Source organism: Stigmatopora argus, chromosome 10 (assembly GCF_051989625.1).
Source record: "Stigmatopora argus isolate UIUO_Sarg chromosome 10, RoL_Sarg_1.0, whole genome shotgun sequence".
In the NCBI taxonomy this organism is placed as follows: domain Eukaryota; kingdom Metazoa; phylum Chordata; class Actinopteri; order Syngnathiformes; family Syngnathidae; genus Stigmatopora; species Stigmatopora argus.
The window spans coordinates 6,973,348-6,995,791 of record NC_135396.1 but is presented as its reverse complement, the minus strand read 5'-3'; the positions used below and the strand labels follow the sequence as shown (position 1 = coordinate 6,995,791).

The following is a 22,444-nucleotide window of genomic DNA, read 5'->3' as shown; positions in this document are numbered from 1 at the left end:
CGGAAATGGCGTGTTATTCTCAATGGTTCAGAAGTGGTAATTTCCTGTTGCAATTTTTACACATGTTTTGATGGTAAAGTTGTGAGGGCGACCATCCTAACTAAGAATTGCGTGAAAATATGTGATCGCTCGTTGAATAATGTCGTTGTGACGAGCAAAGGTGAGCTGGGAGCATGGCAATTTCATAGATCGATTTAATCTGCTATTTGGTGTACTGGTGGACTAGTTCTAATATTTTGCTATCAATGTTTCTGTTCAAGCTAATCAATTTCTGTCTGCAATCACAATATAATTATGACTATTAATGACTGTGATCAATGTTTGCAGTAATTCACACTTTTTGCACACTTTATGTTCATATATGCTCGTGATGTATAGTGGAAACTATGAGCAATATATATAAATATAAACAAGATGATGCATGGATTATTTTGACTATATCAACATTATGTTTAATTTCCATAATACTGTGAGGGTATTATGTATTTTGCACTGTCATAACAGTTAATGAATGTGTTATTGTTACATTAGTGCACTTTAATTATCTGACCATGTTTATCTGTTGTATTTTATTTTATATTTTTACTGTTTTTCTTTTGCAATATGGTGAGGTGACCACAGATAAATTCCATCCTTCTGGCTAACTTTGGCCTTTTATCATTGTTTAATCATGTGTTTTATGAAATTGTCATCCAAGTTAGAGAATATGTGATTTAAAAGCCAATTGTGACAACATCATAATTTACAATATATATATATGTTACGGACCTGTTTGTTTGGTAATGTGAATATTTTTACAAAGTAAAATAGATTCCGACACTTATGAATTGCCGTATTTCCTACAAAATAAAAATGATGTGGAATTAAATAACCCTAAACATCCCATCCTTGTAGGACGACTCATCTCCTTACAGCATCATTGTCTACTAGAGGCACAATGAGTCTGACTCTTTCTGATCTCTTGGTGTGCTGCAGAGGACTAGCAAATGACAAGGTTACAGAGAGGAAGGTACTATTATTTATTACACCAGCATATGAAAATGCTCACCCCATATATTCCCCACAGCTGCATCGTATTGGCTCACCACCATTCTTTGTGTTTATGCTTCATCGCTTTAGAAAGAAGCTGAACGCTTCAGAAAACTTATTAGCTCCCCAGATGTTGTGCAAGAACTTGATCGGAACTCTGGGATTAAAACCAAAGGCTCCAAGCAACTCACGTGGGATGCTGTTTTCAGGTACTCTTGATTGATTTTTGTGCAGCCCGGTGAATGAGTGGTTAGAGTGTTGGCTTCAAAGTTCAGGAGTCCTGGGTTCGAATCCAGGTCCGTCCACCTGTGTGGAGTTTGCATGTTCTCCCCAAAATTCCACAAGGTGGTAAGGAAGTACATTAATCCCTCAAATATCGCGGTTAATGTAGACCAGACACGGCTGCGATAATCGAAAAATTGCAAAGTAGGGTCTAATAATAGGGTCACCCCTATTATAACTTTTTTTTTCTTCAGTGCTGATTCCTAGTAGCAAGAGTGGCTTCCGCTTACAAGTTTCAGCGTGGATTTTCATATTTTTATAACCTCAAATAAAAACATAAAAATATATGTATGTATTTAAAAATAATTAATAGCGGAAAAAAATCACAAAGTAGTGAATTCGCATTAAGTGAGGACGCGATAATCGAGGGATTACTGTACATCTTTTCTCTGATAGATTCTCCAAAACACAATTTCTGGCACCAAAACAATAATGTTTCTTCAGACTACAGCATAAAACGAAATAAAAATTTGCTGAGTTTTTAGGAAATAACCTGTCATTTTTAAATTTTTGTCTAGAACATGTACTATTTTAAATGAAGTTGCCAAGACTAGTAGTATTTCATTTGCCAGAATTAGATGGCACATGTTATTTTTAATTTCTCCCAAGTTTTCTACAGCGTTACCTCCAAAGGGAGACCGAAGCCATGAAATCCAGTAAATCCAACATCACGGCCACAATGCTGGCCATCCGCAAGAAGAAAACAGCTGAGATGGGCAGTTTGATACGATTTTTTGTGTGCCACGCAAACAAACGTAAGGAGCTTGAAAAGACTTTCGTTGTTTTTTTTTAATTTTGTTAACACGGAACTTAGCATATGTACAATATATTGCATTTCAGTTCAATGTGCAGTAGCAATTATGGTTCCATTTATTTTGCTCTTCAGGTGGGCCTCGTCTAAAGTGCAGTGAGTTACTAAAGCATGTGATTGAGGTACTTCAGAATCCGTACAGTTGTTCAGCTTATGGGAAAGACTACAGCAGCCTGCTCCTAAAGGAAATACTGTCCGTTCGCAAGTACTGGTGTGAGATCTCTCCACAACAATGGCAAAGTTCGTAGAAAAATATGTAGATATTCGACATATTTACTGTTTTGAAATTTGTCAAAGAGCAACGTGCTTGATGTTTGCTTGCAGGTCTTTTGGAAGTGTACAGTAGCCTGTTCAACTCCTCATCTACATCCATTAACCATGCTCTTATAAGTCGGGTCATTAACACAGTGGTGCAGGGCTGCTGCTTTCAGACTGATGGATTCAACAAATGTCTGTTCAGCTTTTTCTCCGAAGCATTTCAAAATACAAGGTGAACTTCACGACCCTCTTAAACTATTGTGTTATATAGGTGCTACCTTTTTCCCCCAATGCTTTAATATCTAGTGCACACTCCATTTTAAAAGAAAAGACAATACCTAGTATTATAAATGATTCATGACCTTCATGTGAAGGTCTTTTCAATTTGATTTAATTAACGTTATAATTTTGTTCTTCTGGTTTCTATTCTAATTGCAATTGACTTCATTGTAACCTATTCTCTTTTTATTTTTATTTCAAATTTCTTATTCCCATGGTCTTCCTATTTGAATCTTATTATCTGCCTTCTCTTTCTAATATAATATTTATTGATTTATTTTTTTATTGCTGTCACCATTTTTAATCTTCCAGTTTTTTTCCTCATAAACGTAATTTTCTAATCTATTTGTTGAGTTAATGCCATTTCTTGATTAATTTTTAGTTTTTGTTCTCGCTTTTTCCCCTTTTAATTGTATTTATTTCCATTTCACTAAAAGCTCTGTTTATTGATCACATTTTTTATAGAACTATGATAATGGAGAAAATGTTGAACACAATGTTGAGTCTGCTTGCGAGTCTTTTACTCTTGACCGCCATAGTGTGATAACCATTAGCTTGAGAATTAAAATTCTGATTCACTCAAAAGAGGTCAAAAAAATAACTAAGAAAATGGGCACACATTATAGTTTTGGTATAATGTGCAATATGTTTCTGTCTGCGACTCAGACAAACCATGCTTCACCCCCTCGGTCCATTACAGCGTCGATAGCCATTTAAAATTGTAATACATACATAAGGTACATAGTAGTGCACACTTCCCTGGTTTGTGGTAAATGGCATGAGGAGGTGGCCTTAAGCAAATTACTAGTATAAAATACAGATCAAGTGTAACTGTGTAACATGTTAACTCTTTATCATCAGGCATGAAAAATGCCTGGCTGCTGTGGAACATGTCATCCTAGCACTGAACACCTTCACGAAGGCCGTGGCAATGAACTGTCGGATGAGGGTGTGTCAACTGGGAGAGAAACTTTTACCATCAATATTGTATGTTTGGACGGATATGAGGCCCAGTGCTGCTCTCAAAGAGGAGATACTGAAGTTCTTCCAATTGCAACTCTGCATCCACCATCCAGAAGGAGCCAAAACCCAGGAAACAGGTCATTATTATTCTGTACTTTATGAAGATTTTTATTGTTAGTTGAACATTTTTCCCACCAGAAAATTATATATCCTTCTTTGTCGCACAAAAGCATTCATAGGGTTTGGTTGTTTTAGCACTTAAATAACAGAAAAAAATACTAAATCTGCTGTGTCACAAATATACCTACATAATTTTTTACTTTTATGTATTTTATTTGCTATTATTTTATTTAAGCTGTTTTGTTCCCTGCTTAAAGATGAACAATTGGAATCTGAGCGTCTGAACAATTGTGTCTGAGAAGTTGAACAATTTTAATGTGGAAAAATGGAAATAGAATGGTTAAATCAGGCTAGAATTAAGGTTTTAGAACCAAAGTTCTGACTTAAACCCTATTGAGAGCATATTGCCAAGGCTGAAGAAACAAGTCCATGTCAGAAAGCCAACACATTAACCTGAATTGCACCAAATTTGTCAAAAGCAGTGGTCAAAGATTCAACTAGGAGATTGCCAGATGCGGCAGATTGAAGTGAAATGACATATTAGCAAATACATACACATGACATTATGTTTTTGCATGTGTATGTAAACCTGACTACAACTGTCTGTGCAGAATCTACATTTCTAGTTGTGAATTATTGAACTTTTAGGTGCTCATGCAGAGGACTGGGCAAGGTGGCGGGGTTTGCTTTACAGCCTCTACGAAGCATTGGTGAGAGAAATCAGTCATATTGGTAGCAGAGGGAAGTACATCACTGGAACAAGACCTATTGCGGTCAAAGATAACATCATCAAACTCACTGCTGATATCTGTAACCAGGTAACAAAGATGATGCAAGTTAATGGATAAATTAATTAGCTTTATGTCTCGACAGATCATGTACATAATAATTTTTCTTTTGTCTAATGTCAATGTTCACCTTTTCTTACACAATCAACTGAGAGAACATAACTGCGAGACTATAACTTACATCAAGTGTTTTATTTACCCAAATTCTTTTTGTGTTTTGCTGCATTTTGTAGCTTTTCAGTGTTGACAAAAACTCACCGATCTCAGAAGTAACACAAGCCTCCATCAAATCTTCCCTGATGGATGGTTCGCTGTGTGCAACACCAAGCAAGCGACGACGAATTGACCTTAGTTGGGATGCTCTTATGGACCATCTGCAGCCTCAGTGTAGCGACTTTGACCTCATTCCATGGTATAAAAAAAAGTTTTACTGTGTAAAATCATCGAGAGTAACAGCCTTTTTTTTTACTCTCAGGCTGCAGGTCACCGAAGAACTCATATCGAAGTACCCGTCTATGGTGCCCACCAAAGCGATTGTCCCTCTTCTGTCAGTTTTGCACCAGTTCTTAGTCGAGCACCGACGAGGAGAAAGGGGGAAATACGCTTTGCGCTGTTTACGAGCGGTAGCTCATTGTCAATCCATTTTTCCGGAAAGGATCAGAGTTTACAAGCCAGATTTGGAGCGGCTATGGAGTCGGTTAATGCCTCTGGTACTGAGGGGTGTGGGCTCTCCTCAGTTAGAAGCGCTCAGCCTTGACCTGCTCGTGGCCATTGCCCACAACGGACTGGTCAAAATGGATAGAGAATTGTGGAAGCTCTTCTCAGGATCAGCATGTAAACCATCCCAGTGAGTCACTGCTACTGCACATAATGAACACTTGGAATGTGCATGTGTTCTCTTATGTTGGCTACATATAAATATGATTCAAACACTATGCGAGAAAACGTGGTATGCTTTTGGTGTGTGGAAAAACTTTGATTTCAACTTGATGTCAGATAATATTGATATGACATTCACTTGTGCTGTGTATTGTACTATTTCTTTTTAGGAACTCTGTCATTTGTCTGGCCCAGGCCCTTCTTATTTATCCCACCCCCAAAGATCATCATGGGGTCCTTGATGGATCAGGGTCTCCTAACCTGAAGGAAACCCTCGTAGACTGGTTATTGATGACAAATCAGCATGATGAGATGGAGGATAGGTCCAGACCTCACCCTATTATTTGCAGGTTGCTATTTGTTTTTCTTCCTAGTGTTTCCTTCCTACTTTTTTTTTGTTTAGTCTTTAAACTTTTATATGTTGTGTTTCCACAGCGATTTACCTCAAAATCTAATTGCAAATATCTTAGTCTCCTTGACTTTGAAAGACACCCGGGCTGGCTTGACTTTCCTTGTAGGTTCTGAGTCACTAGAGAGGTGAGAATAAATATCCTCTCAGCAGAAAAAAACATGACCGATGTTTGGATTTGATTGACGCATTCCTCTTTAAATTCTTCTCTCTTTTTTTAGACCTTTTTCTCAAGAGTCAACATCACTGAATGCTAAAGCAGACTTGGAGGATATTGAGAGATTTTACTTGCAATTCACTTTTAACATGCAGTTAGAAGAAAGCATGAAATCTAACAAGAGTTTTCGGGAGGCATCAACAAGCAAACACTTCACAGTCATATCCAGTCTCAGAGAGAAGTTGGAACAGTGTCTTCTTTGTGTCACCGACAATCTCCTTAACTGCTATGTTCTTGATGTGAGTTTCGAATCTGTCCTCACATTTGTGTTCAGTTATCATGGTAGGATTTACACTGATTTACCCTTCCTCAGAGTCAGTCCACCCCACCAGAGTGTCTGTTGCGCTGTTCCAGCCTACTGACGGGTGTTCTCGCAGGTTATGTATCTACCGGGTGTCTGAATGAGGATGAGGCAGGACAGTCTCAGCTTTTTACTAAAGCTAAGGTAAACAGTCAAAAGTTTTTTCACTATGAAAAGATTTTTAATTCTTCAAGTTTGGTGTCTTCAGTCGGTACACGGTCGATTGGTCGCCGGTCTTTTGGTCGCCGGTCTTTTGGTCGCCGGTCTTTTGGTCGCCGGTCTTTTGGTCGCCGGTCTTTTGGTCGCCGGTCTTTTGGTCGCCCGGAAGGTTATTGATAATTACCATTTAAATCGTTGCTCAAATTCCCTAAATACAAACTGCGAATTACTATTTAGTCATACTTAATGCCATAGTAATTCTTAGGCTAAAGAAAAGCTCCAAATTTCCCGGACTTTTATTGTTTTTTGTTGGAGAACTTGTTAAGACCCTGACGGACGTAGCTTCTTAAAGGGACAATGCATGTACATACAAACTCTTAAACACTCACACGTCGGCTCAGTGAAACTGCTCATGGCCATTGTTGGCTTTTACTGATGCGTAGACCGTGTTGTTTTACCTTGTTTTGTCGCCGGTCTTTTGGTCGCCCGTTGTCGCGGTCCGGGCGACCAAAAGACGGCGACCAAAAGACGGCGACCAAAAGACGGCGACCAAAAGACGGCGACCAAAAGACGGCGACCAAAAGACCGGCGACCAATCGACCGCACACGCTTCAGTCAATATATCTCTTGTTTGTAGAACCTGGCACAGGAACTACGTGGATTTGTTTCTAATGTGAAAGTAAAGATGAGTGATGAATTAACCATGATGACAGTGAGGTCTGTCATGAAGTTATGCACACTTTCTGCCACAGCAAAGAAGGTATCTTAAAAACAAAGTTGACCTTTTTTTTAGTATGTCACTAATAACATCTTTTTTTATAGGAAAATATTTGTACCTTCTCCTCTCGACTTTTCATAATGACCCTCTCGGCCAGCCTTATCAGTGAGCTGGCAGAGGTTTACAAAATGATGGTAAAAGACAGCCTCTTCCTTTATAGAAAGTTATTAGCTAAGGGTTGTGGGTCTAAGACATTTGTCTAATTAAAGATTCCCATATCTCCAGTTGAGCAGTGTTTCACCGAGAGCGATAGTTGTGGAGGAAGATGAAGCTATGGACAATGAGTGGGAAATGATCAGAACTTCGCATGGAGATGAGAATGCTCTGTTTGATGATCAGGAGTCCCACAGCGGGACCCAGAGATCTAGGGGAGGAGATCCCAGTGAAGTATCAAGTGTACCAGGTAGGAGGGAATTTCTCAACTCCACCTACTCATGTAGTTGTCATTCTTGTTTTTCCTGTGGAATCTAACTTTAAAATCCAACTTCTCCATTCTGATATACTATATATAATGTACTAATAACAATTTCAGTACCATATGAGCCACATCTAGCGTTTCAATCAATTGTCAAGATTTTGTACAAATATTATAAGTACACTAAATATGAGATTAAATGGGGTTAGAAGAGTAAAATAATATTTAATCGTGTGCTTTCTTTCTCTAGGTGCAAAAAGCCTTTTAAATGACGAGCGTTTAGTCAGCCAGGACCTTGCCCTCCTCGCAATCTTGGATTTCTTGTGTGAATGTGGCTCAATCCAGCCCGTCCATGGTCAGCTTTTTAATCCCCAGGATGTCAAACGAAGGCTCTTACTGTTAGTGGACCAGATTGACCCGACTAAAACCCTGCATGTCAACATGGTAGGTGTCATGAGGTTGTGGGCATTCTACCGTATTTATTTCTACCGTGAGGGTATTCTACCATCAATATTTGTGGGCTCAAGCATTTGGGAGTAAAACAGTTTACAAACTTCTTGCAGTATCTTGTCCTGTTGAAGAAACTGCCAGAGGATGATTCCCTGACTCCAGAGGAATTTGATTCTCTGCTTCGTCCTCTGGCGTAGGGAAATGTTTTTGCTTTTACTCTCCCTGCTATTGATATGAAAACATTGTTGTTAAAAAAATAATACCATTGTTCATCATGCTTTTTATTAATGCGCTTTCCTGTCTTCACAGGGACCTTTGTTCGCTATACCGTCAGGATCAGGAGGTCTGTGTTGAACTTCTCTTGGCTTTACTACCCTCCATTCATTGCTTGGGGAGAACCGATTACATTCAATTGGAGATGAAGCATGTGCTGGGCTCCCTGCTAAAAGTGTTATCAGGGTTCAGGTCTGTAAGCCTGCTAATTTTTGATGTATCTCTATATGAAACAGAAAAGGTTTATTTTGGTATTCTGTTTTAGCTACCTGAGTCAAACGGGAAAATGCACAGCGGCTGTCCGAGCTGCTTTGGTGCGATGTCTCGTTGTGTTACTTGAAGTAAGACAATTCATGAATATTTTGAACTGCAATATTCCTTAACATTTTAAAATTAAAATGTTCATTTCTGGTCCATGCAAGGCTGACCCTTGTTGCAAGTGGGCCATCTTGAGTGTCAGGTCGGCTGAAAAGGAGGAAGATCGTCCTGTGTCCATCATTCTTCCATCTCTTCTTGCTGATTCCCATCACCAGGTCCGCATGCTTGTGGCCATGTCATTGGAAAGGTATGTCAAAGCTAACTATAGCAAATAAATAGTTATGGATAATTGTATTGCAATTTAAATGTTGATTCTTCTCCATTATTGGTGTCTTTTCTTTCTAGGCTGTTTCTTGACATGTCACCAGAACATAGAGACCGGAGAAAGATGTTGTCGCATCAACAAGTGGCGTTTGAAAATGTGTACTTGAAAGTCCAGGAGGGCATGGGGCATGTGGTATGATTGTTTATTGTTCCTATCTGCGCTTTGTTTTTTTATAGTTCATTTTATGATATTGTGATATCAACTACAGAAAGGCAAATCTACTGATGACGAGCAGGACGAGATGTTCAACCGGAAGGCCACCTTGCTAAAGAGTTTGTCAGTTGTCCTGTGTTGTAGTCCAGTCTGTGAGAAGCAGGTCTTATTTGCACTTTTCCAGTCCTATAAGGAAAACAATATAGAGGAAAACCTTATTAAAAAGGTAAGCTATCATGAATATTTTGCTTTTTTGGACATTCAATAAAGCTATGCAGATTGACAGATGAACACATACAATAATCAAATGAGAGGATTTTTAGGACATTACAAAATTGTAGTCATTACTTGGGTCATTTTTATTGTTTGTGTTTTTTTTAATGCAATTGTTAAGCAGCACTTTTAATATACATGAGATTAGAAAAATATTTGCTATACGGTGGGCAAGCGGTTGCTCTGTTTGCGTCGTAGTTCTGAGATCAAGGGTTAAATTTAGCATATTTTCCCCGTGCCTGTGTTTTTTCACAGTTTTTTCAGTTTTTGGTATTGTGAATATGATTTAAACGTCCTCCTAAATTTTATTGGCACCAATAGATCACAGAGATGCTCTACTTTGCAAAGCAATCCCCATGATGACCATGAAATGTTAATATTTAATTTTTTCACAGATGTTGGAAAGTGCATCCAGAGCACTCGGTTACAACAAAAGTAAAATATTTGTCAGCTCTCACCTGAACTACTTGGTCGCCGAGTGGCTCTCCCAAAAACAGTCTGACGACAGCTACACACTTGACTCTTTTCCTTTCAACCTACTTGACCATGAGACTCTCAAAGATTTCTATAGGTTCAAAAATTCAAAACAAATGGATACGCCTAATAGCATTAAGAAGGCGATTAACGGTATTTTTCTTGCTTGCAGCATCTCCTACCAGGTGCTTATTCCGCACCTTGTTGTCTTGGATGAATTTGAGCTAGTAAAGTCCATTGGGCTGGATCTTGAGCGGGACTGGAAAGAGCTAGTGGCTGATTGTTTTCCAAAGATTATGGTGAATATTCTGCCATATTTTGCCATGTCTGGCCAGGAGATACAGGTGGCACAACAAAGGGAGAAGGCTCACCGTGTGTACGACCTCCTCAAAGATGCAAACTGTTTGGGAAAACAGGTAAAATATTTGGCAAATATTAAATCGAAACATTAGATCTGACTTTTAATTTTCGCAGGTTTTAACCTCATTGTACTATAATGAATGTTTCTTGTCATATTTGTTGCAGAAAATTGATAGCCTGATCCACAGCAACCTACCAGAAATAGTTGTTGAACTGCTAATGACTCTTTTTGAAGGAGGTGCAAATTCAGAGGAAAGAGGAGACTTGAAATGCTTTGTAGGGTAAGTATATTCATGGTTGATACTTTTTTTAAAAAACGCATTTAATTTCACAGTCTCTAAAGTTGAATGCTGTACAATTTGGATCGCCACCAAAAGTTATAAAAAATATACCCTATTTTCACGACTATAAGGCGCACCGCATTATAAGGCGCACCCTCAATGAATGACACATTTTAATGTTTTTTCCATATATAAAGCACACTGGATTATAATGCGCCCTATCTATTTTGGAGAAAATTTAAGACTTTTAAGTGCGCCTTATAGTTGTGAAAATATGTATAAATGCTGTGGGTTCTAAGCACTATTTTTCCTGAGATAAAAAGCAGGCGAAAAATAGGGTGCACTTGGTGAGTATTCAAAGGATTAAATCGAATTTGTTTTGCTCTCCCTAGGGAATTGGACCCTGTCCCGAATCCACCATACTTCACCTCTCATGTTATCAAAGCTACACTGGATTACCTGAGCAAATGCCACAGTACAAACCACAAGTCACTGGTAGCCATTTTGTCAAAAACTCCAGTAAGATTTTCTCCTTAGATTTACACACTATTTCGCCTGCTATTCGTACTTTGCTAAACTGTCCCTATTTTTCTCATCTTCCTCAGATATCAATACAAAGGATTTTGCTGGCAGTGTGTGAAAAGATAGCTGTGACGACAAACCGTTATGAACGCCATCGCATCCTCTTGATGTATCACCTTTTTGTCAACTTGTTGCTCAGGGAGTTGAAAGACGGTCTTGGAGGTGCCTGGGCCTTTATCCTCAGGGACATCATCTATACACTCATTCACCATATCAACAGCTCACTGTTGCACCCAGATGCACACAGGTAATTGGATATTATCACGCATGCTACACCTATACAAGCCCAGACAGATGGCTTAATTCAGATTAAAGGTAATATGTAAACATATGTTTTATGTTTTGTCCATTCATAGACCGGCTCAGTGGGATGAGGTCTCCAACCGAAGCTTGTCTCTGTGCTGTGACCTCCTGACCACTGTTTGTAAGGGTGCGTTGCAGTTCTGCGATGATGCTTTGGACTCTCATCTTCAGGTTATTGTTGGGACGCTTACAGCACAGGTGACCAACCAGTCAGCAATCTCACAGAAGGTAACGCTTTCATGTTTTAAAAAAAAATGAATGAGTGCTTATTAGACATTTTCATTTTCATTATTTATGTCCCTTTTCTTCTCCTCTAGGGGCTGAGTCTGTTGCAATTTCTGGTATTAGAAAATCAACACAAACTGAAAGAAGCCATTTGCAAGTTGGAGCCATTTCCAGACCTCCCTGAATTCCAACAGTTGCGATCAGTCCAGAACAATCTCAAGTACAATTCTGGGACCGTCACACTGAGACAGGTAAACTTTGCTTTTTTAAAAAATGAAACACAACATGTTCATTAATTAAAGTGACTGGAGGCCTTTGAATCGAATTGTGCCAAATTGCAATATTGTCAAATATTGCGTTGTTCTTCCAAATAATTTATGTTATCTTGAAATCAGGGATTCACAGATCACAGTATAGTATATATTTTTTTATTTTTGTTAGCTGGTCTGATTGGGCATACAATAAGTAATAGAGTCTTCGTAATATTGTGTTCTTCTGCAACACTCTACATATAGGAGATATCACACTTCCTGTCTGTGACAACCTCTGACGCATTACCACTGACGAGACGAGAGGGACTCAGGCAACTTTCCCAAAAACTACATGATGGCAAAACCGAGATAAGAGAGATGATCAAAGAGTGCCACGGTAGGAACCTCAGGTGCATTCATTGTAAATTTGAACTTCCTCCAATGCTTTTTTCTGCTCCCCTTAGCCGAGCCCACCAACAGCATTCTGTTTAAGCTCGTTGTGAATCTGCTCCAGCTCTGTAAGCTGGCAACCAACCACCCTTCTGGATCTGACATTCTAGGTGCAGTATCCTGAATTAAATGTTTAGCAAAGCAGCAAGCTTTTCATATTTGATCTGTTATGCATCTACCAGAGGCTGCAGGAAGTTGTCTAGGAGAACTGGGGCCCGTAAATCTCGCCACCATTGCCTTGCTCCACGGCAGAGACCCCCTTTATGAAAAGGCAGTCACCTACCTGTCCACTGACTTACAATGTGTTTACATCATTCTTAACTGCATGAATGATGCCCTCACTCATCAGTGGTAAGCAGAATTTTTAATCTTTGCAAATGTGTTTCTGGGAGATGGTTTATGACTCTTGCTGGTGTGTAATTTGGTGGCAGTATTGAGGTGAGGCAGGCAGCAACTCAGTCTGTGAAGGACATCCTTGCCACTCAGTCTGGAATCGACTTTTGGGAGACGCACAAACAAAGTAGAGATCCCATGTTGGCATACCTCAATCCATTTAGGAAAGCCAGTAAGAAGGTGGGTTTATATCAACATGAAAGGGTTTTAATCAAATCATTATGCCATTCCGCTATTACCTTAATTAGCTGACCTTGCTTGGTATGCATATGTTACAGGATCGAAAACGGAGTAACAATGTTTACACAATGTCTGTATTAAAACATAAGCATTTTCTGACTGTCTCCACTATCAGGGGACTGTTGTGAATGCGGAGCAGAGTTCGGAGGCCATGGAGAAGCTTGAGAACCAAGACTTTTGGATCCCACGGATTGGCGGCCACACACTTTGGTTAAAGGCTCTGTGTACTGTCCTACTTGACAGTGGAGGAGTCAAATCTGAGGCTCTTCTCTTTTCCCGACCTCTTTGTCTGGTAAGCAGCCTGTTATTAAAGTCAAACTTCTGAATTCTGACCCCCTACAAAAATGTATTAAATCATGGGATTGTGTTCATATTATGTCCATCCGTCTCAAGGTCAATTTGGACTGTTGCCAAAGGCTCTTGCCACTCATCATTCACTCTATCCTTCTGGATGACAGTGAGGGTACATGGAGAGAATTACTCTCTTCCCATATTCGGGACTTTTTCAGTTTTTGTTCCAGAATTGCTCATGCGTCAAGCCGCTCCGCCACACCACTTCTCCCAGACTCTGGTATAGTGACTTTACAATGATTTAAAAAAATATATGTTTTTATTTTTTCATAAGCTTCAATTATTCATTGCAGACACTGATACTGTAAGCCAAAGCTTGTATGACAAGGTATCTCTACGTACCATGCTGGCAGTTATTGACTACCTGAGACACCAGCAACGAACTGTCAAGTCCAATAGGTTTGTATTTGGACTTGCCCTCTGTGAACAATGCTTCACGAGGAATTAAAAAATCTTTCCGTAATATACCCCTTTGTTGTCATGTCTGTCTGAAAACGCTCACTCCATCACATAGCAAGTCTTGTAGCACAGTGTGTGATTCCAACTTCTGGCTGGACCTAAACTACTTGGAGGTGGCCAAATCTGCTCAGTCATGCTCTGCTCACTTCACTGCACTGCTCTACACGGAGATTTATGTGGATAAGATCCAGTCTGATTTGGAGGAATATCGCAGGTATGTAATAGGAAATAGGAAATTTTAGGTACCTATATTTAACTTGATTGATTTTCAGAGAAAGTTGCTTCTTTGCATGTTTATACGTAGGGCTTATAGTTTCTTTTCTTGTTATGCATTTCAATTGAATCAGCAAAACCAAAGGCAAAGCGACCCGTAAGCTCAACTTCGATGAAAACAGCCAGAACCTCAGCTTCTCCAGACTAAATGAAAAAAGTATGGAGGACTCCAATATCAGCTTGCAGGTGGGTCATGTGTCACATATGCAGCTTTGAATTACCATTATTCATATATTTTTTCCTAACCACGTGGTCTTCACTTTTTGAATATTTTGATTTCTTCTGTATCGATTTCATGAAATTTTGGAACTCTCATTTACAATTGTAGGAACTGCTGATTGATGTCTACCGAAGCATTGGTGAGCCTGACAGCCTTTATGGCTGTGGAGGAGAAACAATGACCAGTCCACTTGCAAGGTAGTTCATAATCTTATAATCAATCTTTTTTTTTTAAACTCCTTCAGTGCCATTGATGATTACAGACACTTAATCAGGGGCCTGCAACCTGCGGCCGCAGAGCCATAAGTGGCTGTGTTCTTTCCTCTGCTGTGAATCTAAATGACTTTGTCACTTCATAGATGTTCAATCCACTCTGGATGGATGGGGCGCCTATTGCCTTTAATAGCAGCCTCCTAATTAATGCAATTTTTCCCCAAAACCCAAATTCCCTGCAAAGTTAGCATTTGACTCACAGAACTCTGTTAAACCAATTCTGCAGGATTCGAACATACGAACATGAAGCAATGTGGGGGAAGGCTCTGACCTCGTATGATCTTCACTCATCCCTGCCTGATGTCATTCGACAAGTGGGAATTGTGGAGGCAAGTCAGACACACTGGGTCATATCAATTTTTCACATCTGGTTTAAAAAAAAAGACGTGAGGGGATCCACTTAATTTATTGGTCTTTAGTCTTTAGGCCGTTATGTGCCTTGGAGGCTGTACTTGCCCATAGATTTACTGGAGCACCCCTTAATTCCAGTACTGTAGACTTTGGGAGTTTGAAGCTACTAGGGAAACTAACTCCATATTGTCCTTTATTTTCATTTACTGTCGTTATTATTACCAAGTGTCCCAAAAAAAATTCAGCTTGCAATATATATCTCAGATATAGTATGTGCTGCCCATACAGGGCTTGCAGAACTTTGGTCTGAGTAGCATCCTCACCACCTACATGAGGGGTTTGGAGAGTGAAGGGGTGGAGTGTGGAGCTGAGCTGAGAGAGCTCCGTTTCCAGGCTGCCTGGAGGAACACTCAGTGGAGCTGTGATCTCTCTGAGAGGTTCGGGGGAAGTAGGGGGGCTCAATTGTACGTCATGAATGATATGTGCATGTTAACTATGTATTCTTAATGTATGTCAGGAGTGACAAGCACATGCCGGGATTCCATGAGTCCATGTTCTGTGCGGTGCGAGCGTTGAGGGACAGAGAGTTCTCTGTGTTTGATGAGACTCTCAAACAAGCCAGGTGAGTTGCCTTTTTAAACACTTCAAATTGATGCCAGAAGGTCAAATAATTTTTTACTCCCTCCTTAGAAGTCGAGAAGTAGAAGAGCTGTGTAGGGACAGTCTGGAAGCAGTGTCATCGTTGTACCCAGCCATGAGGAACCTTCAGAGCATAAAAGAGCTAGAGTCTATCAAACTGCAGTTTTCTGGGTAATAACAGAATATATGACAATAGCTACTTATCTAAAACATGGGTTTAAAGCTCTTTTTTTAATCCCTGTTCTATATCAGTCGCTTCTCACAAATGGCTTTGAAGAATATATGTAACCAGTGGCAGCAGCATTCCCAGCTGCTCGGAGATAGTGAGTTCGCTTTGGTGGAGCCCGTCTTGGCCATTCGCACTTTGTCCCACAACACACTGATGTCCAAGACCAAGGACCCTGACAGCATCCAGTATCTCAGCTCTGTGCTCACTGATCACTTATTGGAGCTGAGCCGACTGGCTCGTAGAGCAGGAAACACGCAGGTATTGTCCACAGGAACTTTGAGCCCACCTTAAGTAGTGCAATTCACTCTTCTAAGCCTTGCAACAGTAAATCCCAATTTGTTTCATTCTTCATTTGGCATGAATGCATATACGTATATGTGTGTATATATATATATATGTATGTGTGTGTATATGTATATATATATATGTATATATATATGTGTGTATATGTATATATATATATGTGTATATATATGTATATGTATATGTATATATATGTATATGTATGTATGTATATATGTGTATATATATACATATATAATGTGTAGCATTCACTGGGTCACGACAACTACTGTCCTATGTCTAAAAAAAATAGGCCTTTAAAATATGTGCCAGAGAAACCTACTTTTAGAATGTGTCACAAAGGCTCTGTTTAGGTGTTAGATTTGTGTCACAGGGGTTATTGTCAACTTGGTAAAACGTGTCCAGGTGGCAGAGCGAGCAGTGTTTCAAATGAAACTTCAGGGAGTTGAAGGATCCTGGCCGTCATCCCCCATCTTATTGTGGCAATTAGAGGAAGCTCAGGTGTTCTGGGCTAAGGGAGAACAAGGCCTGGCTCTGGACCTGTTGAGTCAGATGATATGCAATCTTGAGGATAAGGTAAGACTGCAAAGACATTTTTACAACCTTAAATTGTGGATTGCTGTAATAAAAAATGTTAACTTCCTTTTTGATCACATAACAGCAATAATTTTCTATATTTTGTATTTGTCCAACAGGTGGATTTCAATCCTGCTCTGGCACCAGTTTACGCTGAGTGCCTTAGGCTTTCCGGTAACTGGTTGGCTGAAACATGCCAAGAAAGTCCTGGAGTCATTTTTGAAAAGTATTTAGAGAGGGTGAGAGTTTGCCCGTACTTTTAGCCAATTATTTGCACTCAAAGGCCAAAGTAAACAACATATATCTACCAATGACCCTGCAAATGTCACTTTTCATTTTCTTTTTTAGGCTGTTGAGGTCATTAAGAGGGACTCAGGAGCTCAGGACGCACGGCTTCAGAACGTGCGAATTGAGGCCTTCCTGTCTCTGGCTCGTTTTTCAGACGCCCAATATCAAAGCATTGATAAATACATGACTTCTTCTGAGTTTGAAAATAAACAGGCCTTGCTGGAAAAAGCTAAAGAAGAAGTTGATTTAATGAAGGCACATCAAGTGACAAAAAACAGGTTTCCACAACTACCTTTTTTGTCTCAGTCAAATTGTGAAATTGATTAGAATCCCCTTGTATTTTCTCGGCATCCAGGTATACAATAAAGGTTGAAAGAGAGTTGGAGATGGATGAGAAGGCCCTTTCCAACCTGCAGGCAGACAGACAACGCTTCCTATGTAAGGCAGTCGAGAACTACATACAGTGCCTAGAACAAGGCGAGGAACATGACACCTGGGTCTTCCGTTTGGCATCGCTCTGGCTGGAAAATGCTGATATTAAGGCAGTCAATGAAATGATGAAGGTTTGTAAGTCAATCTTGATATCTAGATTTGTAGTCTTGATTCATCTAGAATTGTGTTAATTCCTTTGACATGTTGCAGAAAGGAGTAAAGAGGATTCCCTCCTACAAGTTTCTGCCTCTCATGTATCAGCTTGCTGCCCGTATGGGAACCAAGATGTCTTCTGGCGTAGGAGAGGATGGGGGCTTTCATGATGTCCTTAATGATGTGAGACCTTACTTTGCAGAAGATATTCCCCATAATTCAATAGTCATTAACTTAGTTAGAACTGCCATTTCACTTTTTTCTTCTTCTTTCCCCACAGTTAATATTCCGCTCTTGTCTTGAGCACCCGCACCACACGCTATTCATCATTTTCGCTCTGGTCAATGCCAATAAGGACGAAATCTTTTGCACTAATAGGCTGCCAAAGAGCGCGCCTCGGCAGTCATCGCCATTTGACTTGGTAGGTTTCCAATGAAGGAAAGAAATACTAATAACTAATAACATAACTGAAAACTATGCATAAAATATCTTTTTGCCTTGCAGGAGCGCTCAGATGTGGCCCAGAAAATCATTGGTGCGGTGCGGAAAAAAAGAGGGGAGATGATCCGCGGTATTGCGTGCCTATGTGACGCTTATATCACACTGGCTTATCTGGATGCCACCAGGCACAAAACAGAGAAGAGTGAGTACGACAGTTACTCATGCAGTACACGTTGGGAATCTCGGCTAATAATTCAGATAGACGCAGATGTCATTTCATTGTCTAGCATGTACTACATTGAGCATGCATTTGAAATGTTTGGTAATAGTGCATTGATTGTGTTTTCTGTGCCATTACAGAGGCCATACCCATTCCTGCAGATCAGCCAATAACTCAAATCAAGGACCTAGATCAAGTTGCTATTCCTACTGTTGAAATAAAGGTTCTTGAACTGCATTTAACTTGCATAGCTAGCCGATTTGTTTGGATTTAATTTAGTTTCTTGTTAGAAATTATGCAAATGGTGTTTTTTTCATTGAATCTTTTCATAAGATGAATACTTGAAGTCCTTAGGGGCAGTTATACATCAGTTTTAACTGATAATCATTCAAATAGCATAAATTTTGCACAAAATGACAGATTTGTTACGCTGTTCATTTAAATCTAACAATGGCATTCTAATAGGTTGACCCATCAGGTCAGTATGACAATGTGGTTACGGTCCGTTCCTTTGTACGTCATTTTCACCTGGCTGGAGGAGTCAATCTGCCCAAGATTATAGACTGTGTTGGCTCTGATGGCAAGAGCAGGAGGCAGCTGGTCAAGGTAGGTGGCTGTTTATTTTCTGGGTGTGTGGCAGTGCTTTACTTCAGCTTATTTAAATCCAGCTTTGATGTTCAGGTTATGTACTAGTTTTTTTTCTTCTTCTAAATGTTTATTCTTGGTTTAGTTACACGCACTGTTCCTTTTTTGCTTTGGTTAATAATTAATGATATTTCTGTGTGCAGACAAACAATCTGTTTGTAGATCACAAACAGGCTTTCACACCTTTGTAATCAATGGCAGAGGTGTGTGTGTTCAAATGTGTGCCAAAAACTTGAAAGCTAATCATTTACTATTTGAAACAGTCATCGTGAAATAGTGAATTTCCAATGGTGTACAATATGTGATGTTTTTTTTCTCAATAAAAAAAATACAGTCACACTTGTAATAGTATTTGTCTTTTTGTTTGGACAGGGAAAAGATGATTTGCGACAAGATGCGGTGATGCAACAGGTGTTTGGCATGTGTTCCATGTTGCTGCAGCGTAATGCAGATACACGCAAGAGGAAGCTTAACATCAGGCGATATAAGGTTGTGCATGTGTTTCATTGTTAAAACATCATTCACAGATCATTTGTAAAAGCCATTGAGAGACAAAAAAAATCCATCGTGAATTGAGGGATATCCCGGTGCATTTTCTTTAGTCATATCGTAATGAGAATGATGATTTTCTGCTTGTCTCAAGGTGGTGCCATTCTCCCAGTGCAGCGGGGTCTTAGAATGGTGCTCTGGTACAGTTCCCCTTGGAGAATTCTTAGCGGATCCTGTCAAAGGGGCCCACAAACGATTCCGACCTCAGGATGTGTCCAGCCTTGTCTGCCGCAAGAAAATGATGGTACTCCTCTCTCCAGCAGTTTCAAATAAGAATAATGATATGTCATCAAATTTCTCATCCAGTATATATGGGCCAATGTAGGGATTCCATGCAAATTGCTTTTCCACAATAAGAAGAATACTGCTTGGCAAAACAAATAAGAAATCAAACCTTCAATATATTCACTAAAATTGTGCAGTAGCCATTTACACTTTAAGCATGTTTGAATTATTCTTGGAATTAGCTCATTCACATCCGTAACAAAAGTGAGACAATCATTACAGTAGTGAAAATTTGGAATGGTCTACATATTTAAGACAATGTTTGATCATTATTATTTACATATTACAGCTTGATTCACAAAGTACATGCCAAAGCCATTACACAATCCGTCAAAAACAAAAAGTCATGACAAAATCTCAAAATTTACATTACAAAATCGTCTACAGTTTTCTTCATGTGATTTTTTGTGCTCATAAAACATATGTCACATATCACATTTATATTATATTACACTACATGATGTTACATTATCATTTTTGACAGAGTTAAAAGTGGCTGTTTTATAACATTTTGTTTACAGGAGGCTCAGGCACTGAAGTTTGACGACAAGCTCCATGCTTACCTTGAGGTGTGCAAAATCTTTAAGCCCGTTTTCAGATATTTCTGCATGGAGCGCTTTTTGGACCCTGCCGTATGGATGGAAAAACGTCTGGCCTACACGCGCAGTGTGGCCACTTCTTCTATTGGTAAGCAGAAATAAAGTGACCTTTTGTTGGTGCACAGGACCTAATTATTATTATTAACACACACCCAGGTTGCCTCATTACAATCTTAAGTTTTTATGGTCAAAGCTTTTACGGTTTGAAAATACGGGTGAATGATTTCGTCTTTTTGTGACCAACAGTCGGATATATAGTGGGTCTTGGTGACCGACACATTCAGAACATCTTGATTGATGAACAGACTGCTGAACTAGTGCACATTGATTTAGGTAGGTAACATCATCAATAAAGACACCATATTCATTTCATTACACTATCCATCTATAGTGAACACTTTGAGTGAATTACATTGTTACCAAAAATTGACCTTTTGGCCCTGTTCTTTTGATTGTGTGCAGGCGTGGCTTTTGAGCAAGGCAAAATTCTGCCCACCCCTGAGACTGTGCCATTCAGACTCTCCAGGGATATTGTCGATGGGATGGGCATGACTGGAGTGGAGGGAGTCTTCAGGAGGTCAGGAGGACTCTAAACATTTTCATATAGTGCATTGGTATTTCAGTCCTTAGGCTCCAGGATCTGCACAAATCTTGACAGTTTTATGTTATTGCCTTCCTATTCAGGTGTTGTGAAAAGACCATGGGAGTAATGAGAAGCTCACAAGAGGCTTTGCTGACCATTGTGGAGGTACACAAAAACTTTTTCACACATAACAGGTTGATTTTTCTCAATTTGCACAATGCTCATGTCTTTTTTGCATGTTTCAGGTTTTGCTTTACGACCCCTTGTTTGACTGGACCATGAACCCTCTAAAGGCCTTCAACCTGCAGCACGACGAGCAGCAGGAACTCAACGCCACGCTTGGTTCTGCCATTGGTGGTGACGCGTTTGACAACCACCATAAACACAGGTTCTCAGCAAATTTGTTAGGTGTAGGCCAAAAAATAATAATAAAAAAGGGACCTTCATCACTTGGTTTTTTTTTGTCCCACAGCGACAGTCAGAACTTCAACAAAGTAGCTGAACGAGTGCTGCTGCGACTTCAGGACAAACTGAAGGGAGTAGAAGGGGGTACAGTGCTGTGTGTGAGCGGTCAGGTCAATCTGCTCATTCAACAGGCCATGGACCCCAAAAACCTAAGTAGGCTGTTTCCAGGTTGGCAAGCCTGGGTGTAATTGACACACATAAACATGTTTCCTTATTTGTATTGTCATTTTTGCATTAATCCTGAATGTTCTTGAATGTATTTGTTGCATTTTTTCTGCCCCATGCAATTTTTTATGTTTTTGTGTTGACTTCTTTAAAGGAATTTGAATGTTTTTAGGTTGGTTTCATGGTAAATGGGATTAAATCTCAGATTTATGGACAATTCTTTTACTTGGTTGTTACTGTATAATATTTAGGGCTGGAGTGTTGCAGATTTGGAAAAAGAAAAGTAATTTGAGTGTTTGTGTACTCGATCATGGCATTGACGGAGTGTTTAGTGAACAAAGCTGACTGTGCTTGTTGTGGACTCAGGTGGAAAACTTCAGAAGATGTCAGAGGTGTGTCCACATTACCTCGACATCACTCACTAGATCACTAGTGACACAGTGAGAGGGACCTTTTTTGAAGGAGCAGCTAGAGAAAAATAACGGATTAAAAAAGGAGTGATAATTAGTGGTGGACGGATGTGAACACGACATTTAAATCAACCTGGCAGAAAACAAATATTTGTAACTGGACACATTCTTAAGAAAAAAAGAAATGAGCACCAATCCGGTAAGTTTGTTTTTGTTTTGTTCTTTGCATATTGAAATTGACTTGACTGCTCAGAAGTCAATTTTGTGGGACACCTTAATAATTCCATTAGTTTTCACATTTTAATATTCAGTGGACTAATTTCAATATAGAATCCAAAAGCACTTTTTTCAAGTTTTTGACCTGGGAATTCAGTTTTAGGCTTCACTTGGTTTTGCTTCCATACGCCAACTTGTCAAAACACTACTACATTAATTCATAATACAAAATTATATATGTGATTGAGGGTGAAAGGTTGTAGGTCTGTAAATCATCTGAG

The 22,444-nt window shown here is 39.5% G+C and overlaps 1 protein-coding gene across 1 annotated transcript; it reads left to right on the top strand.

Annotated features, from left to right (window-relative positions):
• Positions 1–35: 35 nt before the first annotated feature.
• atm (ATM serine/threonine kinase) lies at positions 36–21,754 on the top strand. The gene is made up of 63 exons (XM_077611935.1): positions 36–160; positions 895–1,009; positions 1,120–1,238; positions 1,921–2,066; positions 2,198–2,362; positions 2,447–2,612; positions 3,521–3,759; positions 4,391–4,560; positions 4,764–4,942; positions 5,006–5,377; positions 5,580–5,759; positions 5,845–5,946; positions 6,040–6,274; positions 6,349–6,480; positions 7,133–7,255; positions 7,318–7,407; positions 7,499–7,676; positions 7,939–8,132; positions 8,252–8,331; positions 8,448–8,603; positions 8,677–8,752; positions 8,834–8,976; positions 9,075–9,186; positions 9,263–9,433; positions 9,876–10,051; positions 10,127–10,370; positions 10,480–10,595; positions 10,988–11,114; positions 11,201–11,424; positions 11,534–11,708; positions 11,798–11,956; positions 12,221–12,353; positions 12,421–12,516; positions 12,589–12,757; positions 12,838–12,979; positions 13,155–13,331; positions 13,433–13,610; positions 13,684–13,789; positions 13,905–14,063; positions 14,197–14,308; positions 14,451–14,539; positions 14,841–14,943; positions 15,254–15,402; positions 15,483–15,587; positions 15,656–15,775; positions 15,857–16,091; positions 16,542–16,712; positions 16,832–16,951; positions 17,061–17,278; positions 17,356–17,563; positions 17,643–17,768; positions 17,866–18,006; positions 18,090–18,228; positions 18,387–18,469; positions 18,712–18,852; positions 19,264–19,380; positions 19,535–19,684; positions 20,247–20,412; positions 20,571–20,657; positions 20,787–20,901; positions 21,009–21,072; positions 21,153–21,295; positions 21,380–21,754. Exons 2-63 carry the CDS (start codon positions 938–940, stop codon positions 21,558–21,560), a joined length of 9,264 nt encoding a protein of 3,087 aa, XP_077468061.1. The 5' UTR covers positions 36–160; positions 895–937; the 3' UTR covers positions 21,561–21,754.
• Positions 21,755–22,444: the final 690 nt, after the last annotated feature.

Excerpts from the sequence above, each read along its gene's own strand:
- atm (XM_077611935.1), top strand. The coding sequence starts at position 938 with ATGAGTCTGACTCTTTCTGATCTCTTGGTGTGCTGCAGAGGACTAGCA. Across the intron at positions 8,332-8,447 it reads TCTCTGCTTCGTCCTCTGGC|GGACCTTTGTTCGCTATACC; the intron begins GTAGGGAAATGT and ends CTGTCTTCACAG. Across the intron at positions 12,517-12,588 it reads TTCTGGATCTGACATTCTAG|AGGCTGCAGGAAGTTGTCTA; the intron begins GTGCAGTATCCT and ends TGCATCTACCAG.